Source organism: Melospiza melodia, chromosome 3 (genome assembly GCF_035770615.1).
Source record: "Melospiza melodia melodia isolate bMelMel2 chromosome 3, bMelMel2.pri, whole genome shotgun sequence".
In the NCBI taxonomy this organism is placed as follows: domain Eukaryota; kingdom Metazoa; phylum Chordata; class Aves; order Passeriformes; family Passerellidae; genus Melospiza; species Melospiza melodia.
The window spans coordinates 1,869,966-1,880,347 of record NC_086196.1 but is presented as its reverse complement, the minus strand read 5'-3'; the positions used below and the strand labels follow the sequence as shown (position 1 = coordinate 1,880,347).

Sequence of the window (10,382 nt, the reverse complement as noted above, 5' to 3'; positions counted from 1 at the left end):
TACATGGCTATTTATCAAGTCTAAACCTCCAGTGCAATGATGCACTTGTATGGTTTGGGGTGTATGTGTGTTTTGTGGGTTTTTTTTTTTTTTCAAGAAAAGGGAGAAATGTTGAAATATGTTTAAAGTAAGGCAGCATCTCTCATGGGCTATCCTTGTGGGGCTACTCTTGTGGTTCAGGAGCATATTCATTGACATAATTGGTTTGATCAGTAGTCTATTCAGTCCAGTGGTTTACCTCTGTCTGATAATAAATAATAAAAGTAATTACTGCTTCAGGAGTCTAACAAACCTGTTACTTCAACTTAGCAGCATTATACATCACAGGAACAGACCTTCCTGACCTTGTAATCTCGTTTAGTCATCATATGAGGTGTAGTTACTTTTATTAATTTAAAGTAGAGAATGAGAATATTGACATGCAATCTCTGAAGCCCTTGAAGTTAAACCTACATGTTAATGACATTTTGTTTCCTGTCCCACAATGCTGTGAGAATTGTAATATTATCTATTCTAAATTTGCTCAAAGGAATTGGATTTCAAATAAACCTATTAATAAAAGAAGCATAATAAAACAGAGCTAAACAAGAGTCATCATCCTATTAGTACTGTATGTTGCCTAATAACAAGCAATGATTAAACATTTTGACCTTGAAAGTCGCAGTAAGAAAGGGGAAAATATATTTAGTTCTTATAATCTTTCTGATTTTCTTCAGTGGCATAGTTTTTACTTAGCTTGCATGAAGTAATGTTTATTGCAGGTATTTCTGAAGTGCCGTGGTCTGTAATATTAATTCCATTAAGAACAGACAAAAAAAAAATATTAGTGAACCCCCTTCACACTGTGGTTTTAGAACAGGAGAGGCTTTTCAGTCAATTATTTATGTGCAATAAGTACTGAAAGACTTATTATCTCAGAATAATCAATGTTTGGCTGAAACTTGAGAACACTAATAGCTGATCTTAAAAGTCTTGATCCAGTGTCAATTGAAATAATGGCAGAACTCCTGTCAATTTTGAAAAAAGGAGGCAGAGGCCAAGAAGTATTGCTTTGAGAGATAATTTTAGATAATCAGTTTAAAGCATCTGTAAAAGAATAGAAAATTTGACTTTCACTCTTTGCATAATACAGTATGAAGTATTTTAGCAGAGGGGACCTCCTAATGATGTGTATGTATATTTTCTGTTGCCTTGGGGGGCCTTTTTTACAGATATAAATGTATATATATATATACACATATATATATGTACACACACACATGTATGCACTAAGCTAGTGTTACTGTCTCTGGGAGTAAACTGATGGCAGCTAAAAAAATTAGGATCAAACTGACAAGGAGTAGGGAGACTCTGTGGAATGCTGAAATACCTGCATATCTCTTTATTGAACACTCAAGTTACTTCTTTTGTTCCTTGAATACCCAGCAAATATTTTCTCTTCAAGATATGCTGTCACTCATTCTAGTTGTTTGATCTCTTCAGCCGTCCTGATAATTTGGTTAAGTCGGTGTGGGGTGACTTGGGATATGTGGGATTTTCTCTCCTCCTAGGAATGTCTGGAAGATAGCATAAGAAATGAAGGAGGTGACACCCAAAATGCAAAAGATAGTACCAGTGCTTCAGGATGCCTTCTGGTGCAGGCTCTCACTTGTGGGTGCTGTGTCAGCCTGTAGGGCAGGGCTGGACAAAGATATCAAGGAGGCATTTGAAGATTGCAAGGGAGAAGGAAAGAGGAGTTTCTGGCATCTGCTGAGCTGATTCCATTCTCTCAGATGGAAGACTGCTCTTTTCTGATTTTGCACAAGTGATGAATGGTGAATTTTGGCTGCATTTGGAGGAAATTTTGAAATGTAATTTACTTATTATTGAAAAAAAATATATCCTCCGAAGCTCAACCTGCTTGTCCATCCAAGCCAAAAATGCTATCAAAACTTCATTTTAAAGGTTTTCCCTTCTCATTTACTTGTCAGCGGGGATTGGGAAGACCATTAAAGAAGGCAGGGATGAGCACAGCAGTAATTAAAAACCAAAAGTTATGTGTGTGCTCTACAGTATTTTCTGCTGGGGTATGGTAAACCTTTATTTAGGCATTACCCTTAATAAAATAGGCAGATTCTGTTTAACAGTGCTAGTATGTAAACACACTTGGACATGTGTTTCTGTTTATTGATAGAGTGGACTTATTTTTTAATAGACGCATTTGTTTTCTGAAGCAAGAGAGCCCTTTCCCAGTCTTTTACAGACAGTGCTGGGTGTCGGTGCTGAGTGGCAGAGTAGAAAATCTTTCCTCTAGCAAGGAAGAGGCAGCGTCAGGAGGCAGCGTGCAGATAAGCAGATATCGCTAAGTAGGGAAGTAGGACAGATACCCTGAGACAGCATCTGGCAGAGCCAGGAGGAGACGTGAGCTCTCCTTTCCAGAGACAGCCGGACAAGGAGCTGTAGGGACCCAGCTCCTAGAAAAGAGCCAAAAGTTCTGCAGACTCACAATGTTCTGAGCTCATGCTGATTTCAGCCTTAACAAGTGCTATATTTAGTGTCATGTATGTTCCAGCTCAATTAAGGAACACACTGGCCTCAAAGAAACTTGAAAATTTTAGCAATTTGTTGCGTTTTTCTAGTGCAGAATGGCAAAATACTGATCTTGGCAAAGCATATTCGATGGTCTAGTCTGGGGTACATATTTACCCCTATTTTCATCCATATGCTTGTACAGACCATGAAATCATGATATCAGTGTGGCAAAAATACTTGTGAGAGTATCACTAAGTGATTTAATAAACTAGAGGGTGCCCTCTCCCCCTCCAAAACAGTGAGCCACTTTCTCTCATTTCTCATTCAGTCACACATTAAGACAGATTTGACCAAGTATTTTTAGTTGGAGATTTGGAGCGGCTAAAGTAAGAAATCCTCTTAATAAATATAGGAGCTTTTTTTAAACTATCTTTTATGCCAGTGTAATTCCATTGACTTCACAAGATTTTTTCCTAATACATTCTCATAGGGAAAGAGTAGCAGGTTGTGGGTTTATTTTTTTTTTTTTCACTGTGGGGATAACATTGTCACTGTGCTGGAATCCTTCTCATGAAAGAAACGTTTTGCATAGCTTTTGCTTTTTACTAGTAGAAGATTTGCTACAATTCATAGGAAAATATTAAATATACAATACAAAATTTACTTATTTTCATTGTTATGAAAGGAGTTTTCTGGCTTTTACAAGCCATCCTGGCTTTCCCAAAGGACTGCAAGCTGAGGTGAGTATGAAATGGGCAGGACAGAGGCACTCCATAAACTTCAGCAATTTTCATCAATCTGCTTTGAATGACAAGAAATATTAAGTGTCTCTCTTCCAGGGAAGCACTTCTCAATAAACTATGTTTACCAATAGCTCTCAGATTTCAGCTGTATGCTTTTGTTATTAAATGAAACAAAAACTGTGGGGAGAGAGACGTTTTAAAAATTCATTTATCTTTTATTAGACCAGCACACATTAAAAAAAAAAAAAAACAGACAAACTTACAGGTGTAGAAATCAGTCTTCAGTTGTGGAACAGGAGCCAATTTCAAGCCAAGCGTAGGCTAGGGACAATTGTTTTGAGTTTAACTTTGTTACAGTGATGAGTTGAACACATAGAAGAGGAAAAGGTGTCTGACACCTTGAAGCAGATGAGGTTGTTAGTGAAGGCAGAGGTGATAAAGGTTGCGATAAATGTGTCTGAAATAGCAAATGGAGTCTGGGGGTGTTGTTGTTATTAAGAAGAGAGTCAGGGCAAGGAAGAAGAAAACCAAAGAGCAGAAATCTACTGAGGTGCAATTCACCAAATCCAACTATACAATAAACTTGTTGTAAGAGAATGATTGTTTGGTGAATAAAAGCCTCATTTTCATAGGAACACGAGAAGCTGCAGGGGGTCTCTTTCAATATCCCATCTCCATCAGTGTGTGACACAAAGCAGGTCCTTAAAAGGTAATTTTAAGCCTTTGGGCGTTTAAGATTTTTTTTTTAACTATAAAACATTTGTAAATCTCTCCGGGTAGAACAGTGATCAGTCCAAGGCAGCTACCCTGGGCTCTCAATGATGAAAAATAGGCACACGGTAAAAGTGGCTTTATCTTGCACTGAAATAGATGTTTAGGGCTATTTCTCTGCACCGTCTGTAGGGGCAATCCAGTGTGAGTAACCAGGGTTTAGGCCCTTCACTTCTGCAGTGAGCTTTTACATCTGAAGTGAACCCCCCTCAAGTCTCCAGGACCTGGAAACACAGCAGGGTCTTGAGCACGGGCCCGAGGCTGTTTGCACAGCCAGGGGCTGTTCCCAAAAGGGACCTGGATGTTGGGAAGAGAGAAGGAAACATCCAGTGCACGCGAGCCGGGCTGCGCCGCTCGGCCTCGTGCCAGAAGGCAGAGTGAGACCCGTCCTAGTTAGCCAGCTCTACACAGACTCTTGACACTGAAACTGAGGATTTACAAGTCTCTAACCTGCACTCCGATGCAGTTTTCAGAAGTCCCTCCATTGCATTAGCTTTATTCTAAAAACAAGATAAGATCCTGCGAGAAATCGTACCTTTGCAAAGGTGTTCCTTCTACATTTTTATGTTTATCCACGCATTCATTTTGTGGGCATTAAATTCAAATGGGGAATTTACAAACTAACATTTCTTCTAAGTGTTTGTGTCAATCACTGTTCCACTTTTTTTAATTCTCTGCTAAAACAATGCCATTCCTATAGTAGTGTTTTATAATATATTTTTAATAATATTCCCCAGTTAAAAAAGAAGTGTTAGAAAACATTAATTTGTTCTTTTTTGAAAATGAGCTTCTATTAATTGAAAACTGTAGCAAAAAGTGGATGTTCACTGTTTCTGTTCCCCCAGAAACTCATACAGCACTGACTTTGTGCTCTCAATCTGACCTTTTTTTCATTATATAAGAAAAAGATAATCCTTATGAAAGTCAGGTTGAAGATAAGATCAGCATGGTGGGCTGGTAATTACATAAAGTGATGTTCAGTCATTAGAGAAATTGTACAGTTGATCCAATGGCTTAGATGTGGGCGAGGAATATGATCTAGCTGTTACTGGTATAAAAGAAAGGTGCAACTTTTTCATACATCAATTTTGGCAACTTACCACCAAGCATTGAGGACAGCTCATCTTCAAACACCATCCTGCAGTTTCTCTCATTTATTCTTGTTGAACAAGGGAGGTAATATATTTTTATTTTTTCATTACTGTTACAGAGGAACAATTGCATATGTTTTGACATTCTCTTTTCCTTCTTTTCCAGAAGTTTCCTCCTCCTACCATTCTGTCAAAGTTTTTGCTTTGAGCATTAACTTAAAAGTTGCTTTGGGACTAAAACATCAATGCTTAGAGTTAAGCTTACTTTATAAGTAAGAGAAAATGAGGCTCTAGAATTAAATTGCAGCTAAACATTGATAATTTTTGATTTTGGATTGGGTCCCAAACTTCTTCATTAGTAACTTTGTGTTTTTCTCCTTCTCAATGGTGGCAACTGATGTCAAATATCAAACACTACACAACCTGTGGTATTAGAGCATCTTTTAGAGTCTTTAACAGAAAAAGACAAGATCTTGTAAGTAATGAGGTGAGAATTAATCTGCTGGGAAAGATTTAAAATTGCCATCTTTCTAAAGAGCTCCTGAAATTCAGGCATTATGTATTGTTCCAGTAGCTCAAGAAAGATAATATTTAATAGAACAAAGTAGAAGCTTCCTTGGATTTGTCAGTGAGATGCAATGAGTGGTGAGAACATTAACTGGTTTAACAGCATGGGCACAGTCAGAAAATTCAAGTAAGACCATCAGACAAAACAGCTATTCCTCTGGAAAAGCAGAGAAGATCACATCTGTGGTTTATTTTCAGGTCTCTTTGGTGGTTTTGGTATGAGCCTGAAAATCTGACTCAATAGAGGAAGTGCAAAACTGCAATTTCATTTCCCCTTTTGGTTAATATAATGTAAAACACCTTCCCTCTGGGATTCCCTTGAGCCATTACAATGTACCAAATTATAGCATTATATCTTCTCAGAAAAATTAGGGTGAAGGATGCCACAGTGCCTTCAGCAAAAAACCTGAAAAACAGGATAATCTGTGTAGTGTTGTGGTGTTCTTCCTGTGGCTGGCTTCTTTTATTGGAGCTATTGAAGCATTTAGGCTAGCAAAAGGCTCAGGATGATGTAGCAACAGATTTAGAAAAGTCTGTCTGTCTTCTGCTGGTGCATGAGGCCCTCCAGCTGACTTCCTGCAGTCTGGGGAATGTTCCCTTGGATGGAGCAGGGCTTAACCTTAAACTGTGGAATTGTGTTCCAGTGCAAGTAAGCCTGCCAGCAGTCACACCCCTCTAAGGGATTGGAAAGAGGATATACAGAAAACAACCTTATAAAAAGTGCATTATCTTCTGGAGGGAGAGGTCCAGCCAATCCAATCCGCTCTGCTGGCTCCATAGATGCTGTTGAGTACAATTCAGTTCCCAAAATGCTTGGCAGGACAAGAAGAGGTTGTGGATCTAAACGGTGTGAAGGAAGGACTGCCTTTCTCCTGCAGACACAGCTGACTCTTGTTGAAGGAACAGGTCACAGAGGGCTGGCAGCTGCTCCTTAGGAACCTGACAGCCATGTTCAACGCTTCCAAAGCTTTCAGGAAAAGTCCAAGCAGAGAAGGGAAACCACAGGTTTCACAGAGCCTATATGCAAGCCTACATGCATACACTGAACTTTTGGATACCTCTTCTAAATGCTTATTTCTAGTGCTTCCAAAACTGTTGCCAATGTTTTCTCCTCCTGATTGTTATTGGCTGCTTTTAATTCCTTTATCCTCTGTTTTCTGCCAGCATGAACTGACTCACTGGGCAGGTGGGAGGGAGGAGATAAGGTTACTGGTACCCAGCACCCAGCCTTGATGCCTGGTGACTACCACATCATCAGCCTCTTAGCCATTCTGCTTAGCTCAGCACCAGATCATTCTCTTTCCTCTATTTTTTTTTTCTATCTTATTAGGAAGATGCTTGTTTCCACTGCCTTCATTCATTGCACTGGAAAGCACTGCATATCAGTTTTGCTCATAAACTTTGTTTCTTTCCAATTTAGTAACCCCTGTCAGGCAGGGGCCACGTTCTTTTCATGCTGCCTTTGGTCTCAGCTTTCAAAAACGTGTGTATTTGTATTTCTAGACAGATCATGGATTTCTATGGGAAGTATGCAGCTGTCACATTGACCATTTTGTCTGTATTTCTACATCTTCTTCATACTTTCCCAGATGGAGAGTTTCTCATGCAGGGTAAGCTGCTTTCAGCGTTCAGAAATAGAACAATTATAAAGAGTATTAATTAAATTTTCACATTTTATAAATGTGGTCATAAATTTTATTATTCAGTTGCATTTATTGACAATGAGGGTATAATAAATCAAGGTAATTTCACTATGAGCATGCTTCCTATTTCTTCCCTAAATTTAATTTCTCCTGGTCAAGGATGTCCTAGATGACCACGTCCTCAAGTTGATACGGGTAAACTTAATCCTTGAAACACTATTGAATAGAAATGTTTGGTTTCTTGTACTCCTGTGAACTAAATTACAATGTAACATTAGGAACAGCCGAACCACAGCTTTTCCTCATAATATGCAGAATATTTTTCCTACAAAATCCCAGAATATAGGATGCTGGTGGTGTAGCATTCTATGAAAGACATATATTAGATTTTAAGGGTACTTTGGAGGTTGCAGGGTTTTTTATTTAGCTTTAAATAAAATATAAAATGTGATGTACAAAAATCTTGGTACCACTGAATGCTTTAAAAGTATTCTATAACAAAATCTTTGCTAAAACCAGGCAGTGTTTAAGAAGCACTACAAATCCTGCTGGTGCTTTTAACTGTCTACAGCTGGTAGGAAGTTTTCTAGGAATAGTTAGTGCTGTAGACAGAAACAAACCTTCCCAAGTATCAACAAAATTGAAAAGAAAACCAGAAAAGATCCAGTAGTGCTCATGGTTTACCTAGAAAGCCACAGCCTAGTTTTACAGCTGGTGCGTGTTGCAGAGTTGAAAAAACCTGAAGAGGAGAGCTTTTGTGTTGTGCTTTTCTGTTCTGCAGACATCAAGCAACAGAATGTGGCTCGTGCTTCCTCTTATGGCCCGCACTTTCCCTTTCTTTTTGAAAATAAAAGTACATCTGGAAACCAAGTAAAATCCTCTTCCTTATATTTTTATGGCAGGCTGTCCAGAGTGCAAGCTAGGGGAGAACAGATTCTTTTCCAAGCCAGGAGCACCCATTTACCAGTGCACTGGGTGCTGTTTCTCCCGTGCCTATCCCACTCCAATGAGGTCCAAGAAGACCATGCTTGTTCCAAAGAACATTACATCAGAAGCAACATGCTGTGTAGCAAAGGCTTTTACCAAGGTGAGGGTAAGAATGAGGTCTGCTTTAGCTTCTTTTAGAATGCAATATTAAGGTGAAGCACTGAATAGTAAAGAATATGGTTTTGCTGGAGGACACTGGAGAGCAGTTTGAAGAATCCTTGTCATTTATGTCCTTTATGCCTTGGTTCTTTCTTTTTTATAAAGAAGAAATTAAATCATCAACCAGTAATGTGTCTGATATTCAGCAGGGATGAGGCAATTGGTACAGTGACACTGAATTCTGTGAAACTGCTTTGTCTCATGACACCTGCAGCTCTGGTGGTGGACTTGTCCCAGTATTTTCAGCTCTCCTGGATGTGCACCCTCCCCTTAAATGCTATGCAGTGTTTGTGTGATTTTAATAAGTCAATTGTCTTTCCTGCATAGAACGGAGTTCTCTGGGAAGGTGCCTGGTCAATACTATCAATTACATGTATGGGAATGAGGGACCAAAGCCATCTGTGCTCGTTAGATTAATTGAGATGGTATTTTACTTTTTCGTAGTATAACCAAGAGGGAACTGTAAATGTGTGCAAGTACTGTGAGCATTTAACATTCACCTGGAAGGATCTTTTAAAATTTCTTCTAACTCTGATTATTTTGGGAGTGGTTCTGCTCCAAGTGAAGAAACCTTACATTTTATGTAGTAAATGGTGAGCTAGTTGAAACAAGCTAAGGTGTGTATCGTGTGGTGGCCTGAATCAGGCTAGAGGTTCAGCTCAGTTACCCACTCACAGACTCAGTGCATTTGAAATACCTTAGAGTGCTGAAGTCATATGGGTATGGCTGGCAGACACAGAACCCATGAAAGTGTTTCTAGAGTGACAGCTGGAGGCTTGGTGAGATCCCCCCTGACCCCTCAAATGACAATGGACAGCTCAGTGGGTGCTGAGGAGAGCACTGGGTCTCCATTGGCTGTGATGGGAGCTGGACACCTGACTTTAAACTCTGCTGAAGCAATCCTGGCTCTTCACCTGAGGACAACATAGATCTTACTCTACACTGACAATGCTATACGTGCCCTGAGGCAGCAGCTAGAATTTGGTTGAGATTAAGTATGAAGGTGACTCTTGTGTTTGTTGCCTTTGTTTTTGTAATTCCTATGTGATGTATTTTAAGGACACTTTCTGATTTTCCATAGATTGGTTACTAGATGCTTTTGGAAAATGAGACACTTTAAGGAATGTCCAAGTCAAAGAGCAGCATATTGTGTCACTGTGCATGTCACTACTGAAAACTTTCACGTTACAGCTCCAAGAAGAGTGATGATGCAGCTTCATAGGTTGGTGTTGAGGTCTAGTACATGTACCCCAAAGGGCCTGTGTACTTTTAGTTAAGAAGAAGTTTTCAGACATATTTTACTTGACAATACTGTTTTTACTGCTTAGCTGATCCTAATTATTTGTTTTATGTGTGTGTTTTCTCTTTTTAAGATTACCCTTAAGGACAATGTGAAGATAGAGAACCATACAGATTGTCACTGCAGTACCTGCTACTACCATAAATCCTAAAGCCTGTCCCTTTGTTAATGGTCAAGGACAACAGGACAACAGTGAATGGAACATTTGTTTTCAGCTTTTACAGCACCACAGTGTAAAACCTTGTTTTTTCTGGTAAAGACTCTGGGTAGACCTCTGGATAAGATAGATGGCTATTTTATTTCCTCCTTGCTTCTTCATGCATTTAAGTCAGTGTAATTATTTCCATTAGGGATAAAATACAGCACTTGCGTGACCAAATGCTTGATCTATTTTTAAAATAAACTGTCACTTAAATCATCAATGTTTATTGAGAAAAATGGTGATTTATTAACTTAACAGACAAAAATAGATTCTGACGCAATTTAAATTTCTAGATTTCTAGATTTTTTTTAATGGGAGAGAGAGGGAAAAAGGGAGAGAATGATGGGAAACTGAACAGAAGAATTATTTTCCCCTTATTCACTTAATGATTAAATTTTTTGAAGTTGC

At 38.9% G+C, this 10,382-nt stretch overlaps 1 protein-coding gene across 1 annotated transcript; it reads left to right on the top strand.

Annotated features, from left to right (window-relative positions):
- Positions 1 to 7,193: 7,193 nt before the first annotated feature.
- On the top strand, positions 7,194 to 10,051 carry CGA (glycoprotein hormones, alpha polypeptide). The gene is made up of 3 exons (XM_063153405.1): positions 7,194 to 7,293; positions 8,229 to 8,413; positions 9,846 to 10,051. Exons 1-3 carry the CDS (start codon positions 7,194 to 7,196, stop codon positions 9,921 to 9,923), a joined length of 363 nt encoding a protein of 120 aa, XP_063009475.1. The 3' UTR covers positions 9,924 to 10,051.
- The last annotated feature ends 331 nt before the right edge of the window (positions 10,052 to 10,382 follow it).